The sequence below is a fragment of the Limulus polyphemus genome, unplaced genomic scaffold (assembly GCF_000517525.1).
Source record: "Limulus polyphemus unplaced genomic scaffold, Limulus_polyphemus-2.1.2 Scaffold36, whole genome shotgun sequence".
Lineage (NCBI taxonomy): Eukaryota > Metazoa > Arthropoda > Merostomata > Xiphosura > Limulidae > Limulus > Limulus polyphemus.
This window is the reverse complement of record NW_013665646.1, coordinates 909,032-928,492: the sequence shown is the minus strand read 5'-3', so window position 1 is coordinate 928,492 and position 19,461 is coordinate 909,032. Positions and strand designations below refer to the sequence as shown.

At 35.2% G+C, this 19,461-nt stretch overlaps 1 protein-coding gene across 1 annotated transcript in view; it reads left to right on the top strand.

Moving 5' to 3' along the window:
- LOC106460897 (cholecystokinin receptor-like) overlaps positions 1-19,461 on the top strand; it is a 73,645-nt gene that overhangs the window by 50,661 nt on the left and 3,523 nt on the right. The window contains exon 3 of the mRNA XM_022388160.1: positions 2,701-2,901. Within this exon, the coding sequence (XP_022243868.1) occupies positions 2,701-2,901 (201 nt within the window). The remainder of the gene's footprint in view (positions 1-2,700; positions 2,902-19,461) is intronic.

Below are 19,461 nucleotides of genomic sequence, written 5' to 3'. Positions count from 1 at the left end.
ATAACAACCTTTTTTGTTAATCTTGTATTGTTATGGCAGTTGGAATTTAAATAAACAATTAAAAATACCTTTTGTTTTGTTTTTAATTGTTTACAATTTTCTAACGATTTTTATATTTTTTTTTCAAGGTTGTTGTTATACGAGATACACACAAAAAATTTACAGATTTATTTGCCATGGAGTGGTTTTTATGAGTTTCACAATGGTTCTATTTTCATCTTGATAGGATTGATCCATCCTGACTAATACCTGTGTCCAGAAACTCAGACTGCTAGGCTGAATATTTGAGTTGTTGCTACTAAATATTTCGAATTAGTAGAAGAGAAGGAAGAAAAAGAAGTTCAAATGAACGCAGGTTCCGACTTCATTTAAAGATAGAATGCACGAGTTAATTTTTAATATTCTAGAAATTTCCTATACCCCCCCCCCCAAAAAAAAAGAACCTGACAGTGAATTCCGGAGTAAAAAAGACAAAAACAAATCCTGTATCATGTTTACTTCGAAACGAAACTTATAAACTATTTATCCTTATAAACACCAAGAAATACGAACTGTTGAAAAGGTCTAACTGTCTTTGCTTGTTTTGGATTTCGCGCAAAGCTACACGAGGGCTATCTGTGTTAGCCGTCCCTAATTTAGCAGTGAAAGACAGCTGCTTTAGTCATCACCACCCACCGCCAACTTTTGGGCTACTCTTTTACCAACGAATAGTGGGATTGACCGTCACATAATAATGCCCCCACGGCTGAAAGGGCGAGCATGTTCGGTGTGGCAGGGATTCGAACCCGCGACCCGCAGATTGCGAGTCAAGCGTCCCAACCACCGTCTACTGTCTAGCCGACATTGGCGCTTGTTGTTAGCATTATCGTTGAAACGATTTGAAATAGAACTGTTAGAAAATTTAACATTCATAATTCCACTTAAATTTAAGGGTGTAAGAAACTCTCAAGTTTTTTTTATTGTTATTGAACCTTTATTGTTTTATGTAAAGGAAATCACTCTCTTTATATATATAAGGACATATTGACACGGTATATATACACACAATGGGCTTATTAGCAGTACCTATGTTCTCAAGAAGATATGGATATGGACACGGCATATATGTAATGAATTTGTTTATTCGGTACTTATACAAAGAATATATTTCACAAATGACCCCATGTGGCTAAGCGGTCAGTACGAGGGCTTATAACGCTAAAAATTGGGTTTCATACTTGCAGTTGGCTTAGCACAGATAGCCCATTTATGGGGCTATGTGCTTAACAACAACAAAATATTTTTCACGGTGAAATATATATATATGTAAGTTACATAAACTTGTAAAGTGGGAATCGAACCATGATGTCATTTCATTAATATATCTGTACACTATTCTAACGATACAGCTCTCGTAATCAAAATACTACAGCCACTTTATAACTAACTCTCAGTATGGGGATGTAGAGAAATAACGAAGTAATACGTAATATGGTGTCGAATACAACGTTTTTGTGAAATTTTATTTTGAAATAAGGAACTTTAATAAGAAAGTTCTACCCAATGAAAGTGGCAAGGTTTTATTAAATTTGTTGTTACTTTGGTATTTTTCATCTGAACCACATCTTACGCTTATATGGACTAAATGGCCAGATCAAAGACAATTAAAGTTGAATCATAATTATATTCTATTTAGAGATGCTGAACAAAGGAAATCCACCACTTGAAACATCCGCCATCTCGCAGGATTGACTTTCACTCTTATAACGCACTTAAAGCCGAACGTATGAAACATGTCCATCGGTGTATTTTTTTGGACCAAACCTAGGAATATTTTAGATCAGCAACCCGATAAGCCAACCAACAGAGCATGACTGGCCCTTTTTTTTTGTTTTTTTGACAAACGAACTAAAAACTTTTTTTTTTTTTTAGATTTGCAAATTTATTCCACCAGTTGTTAATAGATGCTCAGTAAATGAAAGTAAATGAGAAACGCACTTTTTAACAGATATCACATTACAATGTAATATAAAAGAAGTCATTTAAGAATGTATCTGTGCAGAAGGCTATAGTATTGAGAACGGCATCGAATTATACACTTACTCTTTTAAATTGATTGAAAATCGTTAGAACTATAGACATTTTCTGAGATTTTGGGTTTTGTTATTCTTAAAATTCTACATCGTGGTTTAAGCACAGCATACGCAGAGGCATGGTACTACCGAATAGCACCAGAGAGCTGTCTGGCGCCTGGAATTGGAGCGAGTCCCGAAACTTCAAACCTTAAAAATATATGTATTAAAATGAGTTATTCGGTTTACATGCGAAACTATGCGTGTTTCAGAGTGTCAAAGAACTATTGACTATTTGTGATCCTCCCTGTGTCCATAGGTAGAGTTCTCTTAGACTCTGTCACTCTCCCTCAGGAACTGGAGTCTGGCACAGTGAACCACTCCGGCTTTTGTTCGCTGTTTTTTACTTATTCGTATTAAGAGAACAATATGGAAGAAAAACGTTTAAAGGTCAAAGTTGTTAATACAGTAGTGCAGTTAGAAGTATAGTAAATGAATAAGATATACGGTTTTTATAGCTGGTTCTAGTGTTAGTGATTTTTGTACGGTACCCAGTTGTTATTGTTGTTATATAATTTCATTTGAATCTTTTCTTCTCGGAGTAAATACGAGGTTTAACTGATAGTTTGTTAACCTTTACATTTTATAGCTGTTTCGGTCTCAGTCAGTGTATGGACACTCGTATCTATTTCTATCGAGCGATACTACGCCATCTGTCGACCGTTAGTGTCCCGACAATGGCAAACGTTATCACATGCCTACAAAGTGATTTTTTTCATATGGGGAGGTTCCTTGATGACGATGCTACCAATTGCTGTCCTCAGTCAACTCATACCAACTAATACCCCAGGCGAGTAAAACAAGCTGAAAATGATTAATATGTATTGCACACTAATGATAATTCAAAACACTGCAATGCATGCACTTATTTTTATATCTAAGAATTTAAGAAAAACAATTATATTTGCTGGAAAGTTTGTTAGGTGACGCTTGAACGAACATCATAGTTGGTTCTCTAAAAATTCATTTCAAATTCCTATAATATATGTAACTGATTTGAAAACGATTTGTGTTCTTTAAAAAAAAAACGATATTATTTGAAGATGCATGAAATGTAATGAACGATACTGGTTGAAGTTTTACATATAATGTTATTATTGTTTAAATACTACCTTAACGTTTATAGGCTAAAAAGGATAACAGATTTAAACTCTCTAAAATTGAGATGAAAACCAACTCAAATAAGTTGAATAATGACTTTCGATGTTTTTCGTATGTTTTTTTTTAAGGATAATCCATTTAGTGCTGTAGCCATTGTGATCGTTCATAGATAGGCAGATTTAGTGTTGTAGTCATTGTGATTGTTCATAGATAGGCAGATTTAGTGTTGTAGCCGTTGTGATTGTTCATAGATAGGCAGATTTAGTGTTGTAGCCATTGTGATTGTTCATAGATGGGCAGATTTAGTGCTGTAACTATTGTGATTGTTCATGGATAGACAGATTTAGTGTTGTAGCCATTGTGGTTGTTCATAGATAGACAGATTTAGTGTGTAGCCATTGTGATTGTTCATAGATAGGCAGATTTAGTGCTGTAACCATTGTGATTGTTCATAGATAGGCAGATTTAGTGTTGTAGTCATTGTGATTGTTCATAGATAGGCAGATTTTTTTTCATTTTAATTGCATATTTCTACCAATAAAAATGTTCTAATTACGGCAATGAGGGTAAGATAGGACATAAAATACGTAACAGAACGCTTGCACTATTTTTCGCTATAGCTATGGTAGCGTAAGGCTATTATTTATCATTTCTTTTTAACCATTGCACTCACTATTCGATGTTTCAAATCGTGCTTGAGAAATAGTTACTATTCGAAGTTTTTATATTAGCAAGAAATGTAATTTTCCATTATCAGTTTAAGGTAGTCATCAATAATTACGAAATAGTTTTACCAACTTCAAAGCCCATGCTAGCCGTTGACAAATAGCATTTCTTATTTACAGAAAGTATGATTTGAAATCATCGCGTCTGAGTCGGTTTAGATGAAAAGCTCTAGAATTCAATAAAATTGTATTCCACAAAGACTTCCAATACCAGAAACCCGCTAGGCAACATAACTACCAATGTAAAGAAAGTGTTTTACTAGTTATAATATTGACTTGATTTCCAAATTTCATGAGGTGTGGTTCCTAACTTTTGAATTCACCTCATCCTTAAAGTTACTGATGGTTTAAAGTATTTTTGTTTGTAGTCCATGTCTTTGTTGGTGGCCGGGTTCCTAATAATATATGAATCAAATGAAAATATTTAAACATAAATACTATCAATACTGAAATTAATCACTGCTGGAGCCTCTCAATATTGAAATTAATCACTGCTGGGGCTCCTCAATATTGGAATTAATCATTGCTGGAGCCCTTCAATATTGAAATTAATCACTGCTGGAGTCCCTCGGTATTGAAATTAATCACTGCTGGGGCTCCTCAATATTGGAATTAATCATTGCTGGAGCCCATCAATATTGAAATTAATCACTGCTGGAGTCCCTCGATATTGAAATTAATCACTGCTGGGGCTCCTCAATATTGGAATTAATCATTGCTTGAGCCCTTCAATATTGAAATTAATCACTGCTGGAGTCCCTCGATATTGAAATTAATCACCACTGGGGCTCCTCAATATTGGAATTAATCATTGCTGGAGCCCTTCAATATTGAAATTAATCACTGTTGGAGCCCCTCAACATTGAAATTAATCACTGCTTGAGTCCCTCGATATTGAAATCAGTCACTGCTGGAGTCCCTCGATATTGAAATTAATCACTGCTAGAGCCCTTCAACATTGATATTAATCACAGCTGGAGTCCCTCGATATTGAAATTAATCACTGCTTGAGCCCCCAGTGAATTTGAGAAAGAGAATAAACTACTTCGTTCAGCTTTTTGTTTCTGTGAACTTTTGTGAAATGAAAACGCGTAATATTACTCATTATGACCCATATGGACTCCAGGGGAAGTGAACGGTATAAAAACAGGTCCGTAAATTGAGGGTTAGGTTTCATTTAAACTTCGAATTAGTTCGTCAATTTTGTAAGCTACAACTTTCAATCTCAGCTTGTAGGACTTTAACGAGAACTTAATGAGATAACTCTATGGAGAAACAAATCATTACCGGTCTCAGATGACGTCACGTTGCTGGCTTCTTCCTGCAAAGCTCGAATAATACCAAAGTAGGTCACGGACATGGTAAGGACAGGAACAATCAGAAGAAGCATGTCCAAGAACAAGTTGAAGCCCCTTTCGATATCCTTGTTAGGCCACACCTCTCTACACTTCTGTTTTCCTGTTGCCATCAAATAAGAATAATTGTAATTATTAAATGTTCTAGATAAGGTACATCCTAAAATGATTTAGAATGTCATATTCAAGACTAGAACAATATGAAATGTTATAAAATTGACAGTAAAAGTATCAAAAGATTTCATAACTTAGAGTTTGATTCTCTAAGAAACTTGTTTCTGTAGCTAATGAATATTAAAAGGTTGCAATTTGTACTGTCGTGAGGTCAGCAAAATTTGCGCATGCCGTGAATCAAGAAAAGACTTATGCACTCTGAAGGCTATTACACAGCATGACGTATGAACTTCAAAAGCAAGAAATAAAAGATATTTGCCACTCTTAATTTTGGTTTTATTTACTCTTGTAAATTTGTGAACTTTACTACCACTGGAGACATAAAACTTTTAATTATAATGCTTGTTTGTTTTAGTATATAAACTATACGTATTTGTACAGGGTCCCCGAAAGAGTTTGATTCCCCGCAGTGGAATCTGTGATTTGCCCAACATTGGTATCGATCCCCGATTTGTAGCGTCGCAAATCTGCAGACTTACCCCTGAGCCATTCCACAGTAAACAGCTTATTGCGTAGCATTGCCTTAAAAACAAACATCATATTTTTTAAGCGTCCCGTATGTGACGTCATTTTAGTGTCTACTGACTGATCGACAGGTAACACATTACTTTACAGTGGTACAAGTGGTTAAAACGGGTGACCCCCTCCAAGCGGATTTCGGATCCCTTTCAGGAAAATAAGCTTTCAAGTTTACCAATGAGCCACTGATGAAAACTTGTGAATTGAAATAAAAAAAAATATCGGTAATGACAGATAAACAAGCAAGTAGAACGGCAGACAGAGAAGTAGTGGACTGACAAACAGTCCGATAAATCCAATACTGACTAAATAAGTTAAAGAATTCTAAGTTGTTTTTCCAATTCTAACTTGAACTAAGTATATATTAAAATAATATTGAGTAAGACTATATTAAAATATATCGTAAGGTAATTAAAACGATATAAACGTCGTTCCAAATTATTTTCAAATGTTTAGATAAAAATGAACGTTTCGTCATTGTCACGAACAGCTAATAGTATTGTAATTTCCTCCGGTTGATCTCTACCAACTGAGTTAAGTTGTTATCCCTCTAGCTCCTAATAGCAAGGCCATTTTAACAGCTCAAACTACCACATTCTTCTCTCCCCTCTCACAAACAAGGATTGTCCTTGAGCCTTACATCAGGGCCGTGACACAACCTTCCCGTTGGGCAACCTTTTTCAGGACCCTGATCTCTTCCAATTCATACCACCACAATAGGATATATATATACTTATATATACACTTCATAACAGTTGAATTCGTGTAATACTTTTAAAAACACACACACACACACATATAGGGCTTTTTGAACAAAATACATTCATCCCCGTCATTACAATCACAACCAGCTCGCACGTTTCTGTAACTTTCTAATCCTTCTCTGGTCGTCGTAATTTCGAAAGCATATTGTAACTAAAAAAAAAATCTCAATGTGGGATATCTAAGTGAAATTACATATTCTAAATTAAACATGAGCAGTCAGTTCGAAAATTATGACTCTAAATAGCACTACATAACGAACTCTGCAGAGTACGTTATGTAGTGCTATTTAAGGATATTTAACACCTACAGAGTACGTTATGTAGTGCTATTTAGAGATGTTTAACACCTACAGAGTACGTTATGTAGTGCTATTTAGAGATATTTAACACCTGCAGAGTACATTATGTAGTGCTATTTAGAGATGTTTAACACCTGCAAAGTAAGTTATGTAGTGCTATTTAGAGATATTTAACACCTACAGAGTACGTTATGTAGTGCTATTTAGAGATGTTTAACACCTACAGAGTGCGTTATGTAGTGCTATTTAGAGATATTTAACACCTGCAGAGTACATTATGTAGTGCTATTTAGAGATGTTTAACACCTGAATACATTATGTAGTGCTATATAGAGGTGTTTAACACCTGCAGAGTACGTTATGTAGTGCTATTTAGATGTGTTTAACACCTGTAGAGTACGTTATGTAGTGTTATTTAGAGACTTTTAACAACTGCAGAGTACGTTATGTAGTGTTATTTAGAGACTTTTAACAACTGCAGAGTACGTTATGTAGTGCTATTTAGAGATGTTTAATACCGGCTGCAGGTATTAAACATATCAAAATAATACTACATAACGTACTCTGCAGGTATTAAACGTATCTAAATAACACTACATAACGTACTCTGCAGGTATTAAACATATCAAAATAATACTACGTAACGTACTCTGCAGGTATTAAACGTATCTAAATAACACTACGTAACGTACTCTGCAGGTATTAAACGTATCTAAATAACACTACATAACGTACTCTGCAGGTATTAAACGTATCTAAATAACACTACATAACGTACTCTGCAGGCATTAAACATATCAAAATAATACTACGTAAAGTACTCTGCAGGTATTAAACGTATCTAAATAACATTACGTAACGTACTCTGCAGGTACTAAACGTCTCTAAATAACATTACATAACGTACTGTGCAGATATTAAATGTCAAGTCTATATTTGAACAATAGACAGTTAAACGTGTTTTAGGCTTATTGCCGAAGTTGAATCTTGGCTGTGAAAGGACTTGAAAGCTTATAAAGTGTAATAAAACGTAACGATTAGCAAACGAAAGGAGCTAATATACGGATATAAGCTATGCAATTTATAACTATTAAAATAATTGATTAACCCGAATAAAATGGGATACAAAATACAAATAACGGTTTACAATGGCGTTGTGAGACTATTATAATTAATATTTGTCTCAGCAGTGTTAATTGATTGCAGTTAAGTACTTAAGAGAATGCCACTACACTTAATTATTTTTCGCAAACTCACTGAGTACAATAAGAATTAAGATGCTTAGTATTGTAGGATGTTAAAACTTTACTGTCATGGAGTAAACTGATCAACAATTTGGAACAAATTCGATGAAACTGATTAACTGATGTATTAATACTTAGCTGGAAAGAAAGGAATTATTTGGCCGACTGGAATTAAGTTTTATAGAGAGTTTTTAGCAATGGCAAATAATTACATCGACTTTATTTTAGCAACGGAAATGTCAATATCTAGCAAATAAAGGTTTTATTTTTAATCTTGTTTGAACCTATATATATTTTCGTCTGTATGTTTGTCTGTCTGGCTGTCTATTTGTTTGTCCTTTTTTTTCTGTCTGTATATTTATTTGTCAGCTTTTTTATCATTATTAACCTGAACTAGCCCGGCGTTCCAGATTGGTTAGCGTGACCGAATTGTAGATCCGATAACTCAAGGGGTTCGCAATAACTGGGCTCAGCACTTTGGGATTCTGGGTAAGCTAGAGTGACTGCGCAACTGTATTCGGTCAGACAAGAGTTAGCGGTGGGTACTGTTGATTAGCTGCTTTGTCTCTAATCTATCGTTAAAAACTTAGTGACGGCTATACATAGTAATAATCTCTAGTTTGTGATCTGAGTCGTCTCCAAAAATGGCATAGTTTTCCCATACAATATATTCACAGTATACCCTCCCCCAATAACACAACGGTAAGTCTTTGGTCTTATAACGCTAAAAACCACGATGGACACAGCACAGATAGCCCATCGTGTAGGTTTGTGCTTAACTACAAACAAATATTCAAAGCGACTAAGAACAGTAAATGATATCCAACGTTAGAGATGGCTGTATACTGAGGATATTCTAGAGTAAAAGCGACTAAGAACAGTAAATGATATCCAACGTTAGAGATGGCTGTATACTGAGGATATTCTAAAGTAAAAGTGACTAAGAACAGTAAATGATCTCCAACGTTAGAGATGGCTGTATACTAAGGATATTCTTGAGTAAAAGCGACTAAGAACAGTAAATGATCTCCAACGTTAGAGATGGTTGTATACTAAGGATATTCTAGAGTAAAAGCGAATAAGAATAGTAAATGATCTCCAACGTTAGAGATGGCTGTATACTAAGGATATTCTTGAGTAAAAGCGACTAAGAACAGTAAATGATCTCCAACGTTAGAGATGGCTGTATACTGAGGATATTCTAGAGTAAAGGCGACTAAGGACAGTAAATGAATTGAAGAGATACTTTTAAGTTTTGACTATTGTATTTCATATTATATAATAAAACCTGCTAGGTATGTCAATGCGAGCCTATACACAGCTGATTTCGAAGTGACGTACTTATTATTTCCAAGGAACATAATTATTTGTCCGGAATTATAAATGATGGCTCAATCCAACCTGTAAACGTTATTGTAACATTGCTGTTCGAAAATCCGTAGAGATTAAACCATTCGACCAGGAAATTGTTGATGTGAACTCCATCCATGGCTCTATACTAGCAACGAATTAACTCTAATTCTTCTCTTCAGTAGCTCTTAATGCACTCCGCGTTATATTACTGTCATTAAATGCCCAATAGGAGAACATTTGAATATAATCTTCTCGTTAGAAGCACAGTAGCGTTATATCAGAATATCGGGTGGACATTAATTATTTGTTCCTTGTTTCTCATGTTGAACGTTTCGCTGTGCTTTAATGTTAACGTGGTTGATTGACTGGACAATATGAACGTGAAGAGTAATATTCTACATTATTCCACCAAGAAAGTTAAAAATATCTTCATTTTGAGTTTGTTTTACCTTAATTAATTATCAGTGATATGGTGGATCAATGAGCAGCTAGTCAACAACACCCACCGACAACACTTGGACTACTTTTTTTACAGCGAATAGTGGGATTGACCGTTACAAAATAATGCATCCACGGCTGAAAAGGCAAGCATGTTCGATGACGGGGATTCGAACCCGGAGATTGCGAGTAGAGCGCCCTAACCACCAGACCATTTGATTTAGAGCAAAGCCACACTGGGCTATTTGCTGTGTCCACCGCGTGGAATCGACCCTTGAATTTTATCGTTGTAACTCCATAGACTTACCACTGAACAACTGGCGTGTTTCAACAGTGTGTTAAAGCATTCTCTAATATATTGATCTAAACAATTAAAGTGTTATAGGAATAAGAAATATCGTTGCTTCTCGCCACGCAGGTATACTGAATACGGACGATCAACAAAGATATCTATGTTACGCACGCAGCATCAACGGTAACTTTCATTTGACGTCAGCCTCGCGAACTAAAAATTAAAATGATTGCCAGATTCGAACCATTTGCACGATTCTTATTCATTTAAACTCGATTTTTGGAATTTCCGCATGATTTTTTCCTCCGTTGAGACAGCGTAAGTTTACAAACTTACAATGCAAAAATTCGCGGTGCGATTCCCCGCGGTGGACACAGCAGATAGCCAGATCTGGCTTTGCTGTAAAAACACCAAACCACCCGAGTTCCTATCTATGTATGTGTATATATCAGTCATCTCTTTGTGCCATGGTTCGAGTTTAGTAGTCATCTTAGTATTTACTACGTGAAGCCGACGCCAAACGAAAGTGACATTTAATGCCATGCGCACTACAGGTTTGTTTATTTATTTGTTGAATTTCGTTAAAAGCTAGTCAAAGGCCATCTGTGCTAGCCGTCCCTAATATAGAAGTGATGGACTAGAGGGAAGGCAGCTAGTCAACATCCCATCCCCGCCACCAACTTTTGGGCTACTCTTTTACCAACTGTTAGTGGGATTGACCGTTATCTTATAAGGCCTCAATGCCTTCCTTTATAGCATTAAGGTTTGAGCTAGGCGTTGCTGGGTGCTTGTGTTACCACTATATAAGTGGTCTTATACAATCATACATCAATAACGACCTTGAAGTGAATCACAGACCCCGACGTACTCCAGATTTTTGGTGAACTACAGCTATATCTCAGAAAGATATGTCGATATCTTACACAGTTGTTTTAAGTTGGCCCAATGTGTTTGAAAGTGAGTGGAAACTGCTTTCACACCAATGACTCGACTGTTCGGATACGTAGACAACGTACACCATCATCCACGACACAAAATGATGATTTCGGGCGTACTGAAATCGTAGGATACATACTCTGAGACTCAATTAGGTGTTTGCAGCCGCAACTGGACGACATGTCAATGTACAGAGGGTTAGGAACAGCTGGTAACCGGACAATTAGACACTTTAAATAAATGAGGAAGTAGGACATTTAGACACTTAATAATTTTAGAGGAGTGTTCTAACTTTTAAAACTTCGCAACATACTTAAAGGAAGAACTTACCGATTCGCAAGATATTTGTTTAGGTATTCGGTTACCATGCAGGTAATATAATATAGTACATTTAAAATTTTGATAAAATAGGCCTAACTCTATTCAGTTTATATAATGGAGTAAATTAAACTGGTAATGTATTAAGCCTAGATATATACAGAACATATAATGGGGGAAAATTATTGTGATTATTGTTTTATTTAACAATATACAAGTGATGTCTAGTTGTCCAGTGTCTATTTGTTCTGGATTCGGAACAGCTACCACAGGATCAGTCCGTATGCTAAACGCCCCATGATATGTACTTAGCTCATAGCAAAGAAAACTCAGGACCTTATGAACTCTGTTTCTAAGCGTGCAAAATCGGTGCCAGACTGCTCTTGTCGTTCGTGAAAATCATACTCCGTATTGAAGTGGATTGTCATGAACTAAAACAAAGTCTACCAAATGTTTATTTACGAGTATAGCATATATGACCACTCATAAACATTTTAGATCACATAACTGACCATCATAAATTTGACTTGCATTAAACATTAACTGGGGGACGTTAATGATACTGTTTTATAACATTGATTTTGCTTAGATTATAGCATTTAATATTGTAATAATATTCTTTTAAGCATTGTATACGTATCTTATGAATTTGACCTATGACCTACTTCTGATAAAACTAACATATTTTGAGGGCATGTGAAGGTAAGTCTTATGCATGTTGGATTATTGTGTAGCTTTAAGCTTTTGACCTTAGAAATATTTCATTGTGTGAGGATAATGATTAGTTCGGTTTTTGTAATCTTTTTCTCAATCGTTAGAGCGTGGTCAGACCAAGACACAAGCGTATGTTTTGAATGAGATACGCTGGTGAATATTCGAAATTTTTACTAATTGGCTAGCTGCGAACTCTCAAGAAAACTATTTATTAGCTCGTGCTAGAACTACTGTAGCTTCATCAACATGTTGAATCATGTTTTGCTTCTTAAAACGTGCAGTGTTCATGTAGGAATGTTTTCTTTTACTAACCTCACCAAAACTTGTTATTACAAAATGCCTGAAGCAAATATAAGCCGCATTTAGTAAGCATGTTCTTCTAGAATCGCATCGAAGTCTAATAAATCGTATCTTTTTTAAAGCTATATTTAGATCCTATATGTTAGAATATGCAGCTGACATATTGATTTTGAACTGTAATCCATCAACAATACGGAATGCTATAACGACGACGTCGCCTGTTACTGTTAACAATGTTTAAAGATAGATATATAATTCAATTCACCACTTGTCACTGAGTTGTACCGGTTTGGAGGAATTCTACCCTTCACCGATACCCCTGGACAAGAGCTGATCGGAAGAACAAGAACAAACTTTATATGATGGTGGTGTATATTATATGATTTGAATTATCTTTTACTCACTACAGTAAACCTATCGATGTTGCATATATTTTTCAAATTCTATATAAATACAGGTTTACTGTGATGAGTAAACTACAACTTACAATCACCATACATATAAATTACCAATGTATATTCAAAACTACAGCTAGTCAACACCACCTAGTGTCCTTTCCTGAACTACTCTTGTACTACAGTTAGTCAACACCACCTAGTGCCAAATCCTCGACTACTCTTGTACTACAGTTAGTCAACACCACCTAGTGCCCAATCCTGGACTACTCTTGTACTACAGTTAGTCATCACCACCTAGTGCCCAATCCTGGACTACTCTTGTACTACAGCTAGTCAACACCACCTAGTGCCCAATCCTGAACTACTCTTGTCAACCCGAATAGTTTTATAACGCACTCACGCTCCAAAGCCTGGAGCGTAATAGCTCCACAGTTTCAGCTCACTTGATTTTTTAAGTATTAGTCACATGTTTAGAACTGTGACAAACAAAGCTCATAGTTATATCTCGTAAATGTATAAACCAAATTTCCTCGATCTTATATAGTTCACATTGTCTCTTTCGGATCAACAAACAGTCGTGGTATAAATGCAGTCCAAAAATGTAAGAATCGAGAACCCATGATATATATATATATATATAATATGTGTTTTGAATTATTTTATTAAAATAATAGTATTTGCCACGTGGTTTGCCAGTGACATTGAATGCTTATAATGCTAACATTCAGGACTTTATTCTATCGGGGGGTACAGCACAGACGGTCCAATTTCATCCTTTAGGCCTAACGTATGTTTCCTGAATATTTTCAGTATACTTTATTTCAACACAATTTTCTCAATATACCTAGCTTCATGGAAGCGAACTCAAATAAAAATGATGACATTTCAGAACCGAGGCTACAAATCATAAAAAAAAAATAAGTTGAAAGGGAACGCATGAAGGATAGAAGACAATAAAACTGGACTGGGGAAAAAAAACGAGAAGAGGCTACAGGAAAAATATTGTGTAATATTACCTTAGTGACAGAGCTATTAGCAGACTTCATGAGGTGCGAAAATTAAATGGCCGAATTCTAGGAAGCTGTCATTATTACAGACTAACAAGCCTTCTGAACATTTTGTTGAGAACTTGAGAAGTGCTTCAAATTGCTAATGACCTGCGTCATAACTAAAAAAAAGATGAAAATAAAAACGGTTTCGGTTGGCTTCCTTTTAAGGTGCCTGTTGTGGATCTAAAAAACGAAAAGAAAACCTTTGTCCGAAGACTGAACACTCCAGGTAATAAGATAATAAGGCGTCGGATATCAACCTTTCTTTGTTCGTCATTAGCCACGGATAACAACCGGATTTGAAAAAGTACATGGAGCGTTTTTCCAAGTTTACAGCTAAGAAAAATAAGCAGAAGTTATTTAGATTTAATAATCTTTGAAATTTGTTTATTTCAAGAGCTGTACTTAGACGTTTCTTGAACAGTTTTAACTTTATTAGCAGTGATGTGTCAGAACCAGAGATGTTGAGTATTAGATCTTTATTAAGGAAACTGTGCAACTCAACGTAACCATTACTTGGATTAGTTAGTAGGTCCGGCAATCTGAGGGTCGCGGGTTCGAATCCCCGTCACACCAAACATGCTCGCCCTTTCAGCCGTGGGGGCGTAATAATGTGACGGTCACTTCCACTATTCGTTGGTAAAAGAGTAACCCAAGAGTTTGCGGTGGGTGGTGATGACTAGCTGCCTTCCCTCTAGTCTTACACTGCTAAATTAGGGACGATCAAATATTAAACAGCTTAACTAATTCACCCAGTAATACACTGATACTGACCAAGTATAAAACAGCTTAAACAATTCACCCAGTAATACACTGATACTAACCAAATATAAAACAGCTTCATGAAAGTTTGGGAAAGGATTTCCTGTGTGAGGAATCGAGGGGGGAGGGGGGAGTAAAGACACGATCAGTCCTAGGAATAGAGAATAATTAACTGTATGTTCTGTGTTGTTTGTTGTTGTTGTTTTTAGAATGAAAAGGTATACGAATGACTATTTAAACTGATAGACTAAAGAAAAGGCAGTTACTGAAAGCAACCACCGCCAACATTTTGGCCACTCTTTTTCGACCGATTAGTAGGATTTCACCGTCACGTTTATAAAGTACTCACAACGCCAAAGTGCGAACCACTCTTTTCTTTTTGCGGTAATGGGACGCAATTCTGAATTTTAGGATTTACAGCTTGGGCGCTAACCACTCAATCACGCTTGGTGCGCTCTGAGGCGTCCTTTCAACGATATAAAAGCGAAAACAGTTGTAAATACACTAGTAATGAAAATTCCTTTCTTTTATTAAGCTAATTTAAATATTTCTGTGAGCTCTCATTATGAAACTTGTTAAGTGGACACTAGCCTACAGCAAACTTATAAACTAACTACGTCATACCGTAGTCCACGCATGCGAATGAATTACGTGTCAGGTGTTTAAAATTATTATTATAATCTACTGGAGTTACCTCATTAGTATTCGTTTTAGGTAGCAAAGCATTTTCCCTCTTGATTTTTGTTTTTACTTTCTCAGATTACACTTCCAAACTTAATAAGCTATTACATTTGAATAGTTTTAAGGACAACTTCCGAAATGTATGAAAATTAGTTCGAGCAATATAATTAAACAAATTAATTGAAAAATTGATTTATAAAAATTTTAGGAAGAAATAATACAAGTAACTAGAAAATTACTACAGGATTTTCTTCTTTTTTTTTTAACAACCCAGTGCACTGGTCTTTATCATACGAGCCTGCGAAAATATTGGTATCAATTCATAATTCAGAAGTTGTTCTAAAGTATTGTAATTATTTCCACTTTCATGAGAATATAAGTCCCTCGCAAGTTTTTCTTACTGATTTCAAATTCATTTTTGGAATAGCTTATGTAAAGGATTCACTTCATTTTACGCAAATGTATTGTATAGTTTGGTACACGAACTTAGTTGTTGAATATAATCACCAGTCAAACTTTTACGTAATTACCAAATCAGGAAATAAGAATAAAATAGTTTGAAGTATTAGTTACACTTTTCATAATTGGCATTTGTACCCTCTTTTTTTTTTTTGTTCACCCTCTTTTTTGTTTTTGTTTAGAGTTAAACACAAACTACCCAATAGGTGCTGTGCCCACCACGGTATCGAATCGAAACCCGCTTTTTAGTGTTATAAGGCTTCAGATTTGCTGTTAAGCCACTTGGGGGGGGGGATATTTTACCCTGAATGACACTTTATGTGACACACAAGATAACCGACCGGGTCACAGACCACAAAAATTCGAGTATAGTAAATTTCTAATTTAGATCGAATGACTATAGGGAGGACATCCAGTCAGCATGATACGCTGCTTATACTACTATAACCTGTGTTTTGTTGATTCTGTACCGTTGTTTATTGTTTATTTGGAGGGTTCTTCCTTTGCACTCCATAGTTTGACTCTCTACCTGTGTTTTGTTGATTCTATACCGTTGTTTATTGTTTATTTGGAGGGTTCTTCCTTTGCACTACATAGCTTGACTCTCTACCTGTGTTTTGTTGATTCTATACCGTTGTTTATTGTTTTTGTATCATTTCATCATTTTTAACAAGTTCCAGAAAACGATTCTATGTGTTTAAATCTTTTAATTCTAAATGTTTACCCATTGATACCTTTATGTGGTTAGTTTCTCTTTCAATGACATCTGTATATCAGCATTTTCTTCTTCTCTCACTATATGGTTGTTGTATATTCTTCTAATTTTTTCCACATCAGTGTTTTTTTTTTAATGTTTAAGAAGGTTATCTATATTGATTTGATATTTCTTGTTCAATATGTTTAGTGAACGTTAAGGATCATTTAAATACAGAGCCGTAAATGATCGATCCTCTGATCAGTTGGTAGGAGTGATTCTTAAGTTTAAATAACGTACTCGTAACACTTCGACATCTTCCACACGTTGTACACGACACAAGACGTAGAGATGTAACATAATATTTCTCAAAATATTGCAGGAAATTTGTTATTGCTATTATCAAATGAAAGCAATCTACTCGATAAAAGTAAAGCTCCTTAATAACACTCCGTGTTTCTGGTAAATGTTACACGTGCCTTGGTGTCAGGCTATTAATAGGTCCTTTAACAAAACCCTCTGTTAGTGGAAAACGTTACAGTCGTCTTGGTGCTATTAAAATGTTTGTTGTTTTTCTTAGCTTCGGGTAAAGCTACTCGAGAGCTATCTGCGCTAGACGTCTTTAATTTTCAATAGGTAGACTAGAGGGAAGGCAGCTAGTCAATACCAACTGCTGGACTAGTCTTTACCACATTAATTTAAAAAATATTCTAGCAAGACATTGTGTTTATGGTAAAGGCTACATATTTATTGTGATAATATACAATCGGAAGGTACTTTAATAAAACTCTTTATTTGTTGAAAATATAACATGTTTGCTGGTGACACACTATTACCCACACATCTCGTGGTATTCATGCACTATGAGTATTATTATAATAAAGTTTGTATGTAGAAGAAGTCTAAATACCACAGCACAATATCTTAAAACTGACGACATGATACGTAGACATCTGACACACAGAAAGAAACTGAACTGTTGATACTTTTCACTGTAAACTGTACTTTATTGTAAACTGTACTTTACTATAAACTATACTGTACTGTAAACTGTATTTCACTGTAAACTATACTTCACTGTAAACTGTACTTTACACATAAATACAGCATTCACGTTATTTATTAAGCTTTTACATTTTTGTCAACTTTCTTACAAAACGCTATTGTAAGTACACAAAAAAGTTATTTGTCAAAATCAAAATATTACCGAAAAATACAATAAGTTGAAAAACATAACAAGCAGTAAATTGATAAAATACGTAACAACTAGGAAATGTGCAAAATAATAAGATAATTACAATAAAAATTACTTTATTTTAAGCCTTTCGCCGATTAGAAAGGAATCCGACTTAAAATAACGTACTTCAATTTCCATTAAGACGGAACAAATTACGCGATGACCGTATATCAGCTAACTCCACGCAAACTAACACAGGACAGAGTAAGTCGGCATCCATGTATTGGATACTTCAATTAGAACCAGGATTATTATTAGAACTGGAAACATATATGATATATACATCATCACAAACTGAGTGAGGCCTCACATCAAGGACTTCGATTCAGATAAGGACAAGCTAAGTTAGCCAGCAACCATATATTAGGTTTATCAAGTCACACTGCATTGGGTTAGTGTAGTTGTAAACCATGCATCAGGAGCTATAACTACAGGTCAACCTATTCGGCGTTATGAATCACCTATGCTGAGTAACACAAACTAGTACAATTCAAATAAATTAACGACCTAGTATTATCTACTACAATTCATACTAAAACAGATCTAATCAAAAACACCTTAGGTGTGAAAAAAAGGTGCGGTCAAACTGGTAACTATTCATTAGTTAGCCAGTCTGCATTTGTTTTGTTTTTTAACTTGGGGTATGATGGTGGGTAAAACAAAATACGCGGCCTAACTAACTAACTAATGAATGAATATATGCTGTAAAATTCTTATCACTGCTATAAATGTAGCTACCAGTTTGGCCACCAATTTTTGATTCATTCCTTTAAGTCGCACGCTCTGTCCTTTCTTGGCCGCATCTTTTTGTGTTTTTGATTAGATATCATGACTTTTTGTCAATACACACCAACAAACCACAGCAAGTAAGAAATTAACACTCGATAGTAACCAACATTAGCCTTAGGATCGCAACCCTATTATTCGAAACAGACCTATACTTTACAGAACCAAACAGATTTTTTAAAATATATTATGATAGTTTTCCTCTTTAAAACAGTGTTAATAACTTCCTTTATAGTAACGCCATGGAATCTAGATTAACAGTTTCTTGTCATCACCCGCATGCATTCGGTACAGTCATATCAAGCATCATTATTTATGTTAATTGCTTAAACTAAATTCGCGTGACGCTAAACGCTCTTTAATTAGAGGAATTTCATAAAAGTTAGTAAATTTGTGCTTAAAAGCTGGAAATGAATAATCAATAATAACCGTCTACCCGTATGATTCTCTTGAAAACTTGAGCTAGAAACTGCTAATCTAATTTCATTGGCCTAACCAATAGTTATGCATATGCACTTCCTAAACCAGCCGTCTTTAATTCGAATCACAAAAACTAAAAACAGTCCACTTTTACTCTTAGGCGAAGCTGTAGTGAAAATATTAGACCGATATCTCACGTCACTTTTTGCGTAGGAGCGCGCAAAAAAGTTTGGTCAAAATTGAGCGGTTTTTGTTGAATAACTTTACACATGTGGCTTATATTTATACCAAACTTGATACCTAATTGTAGGTTGTAAAGAACTATCAGTGTA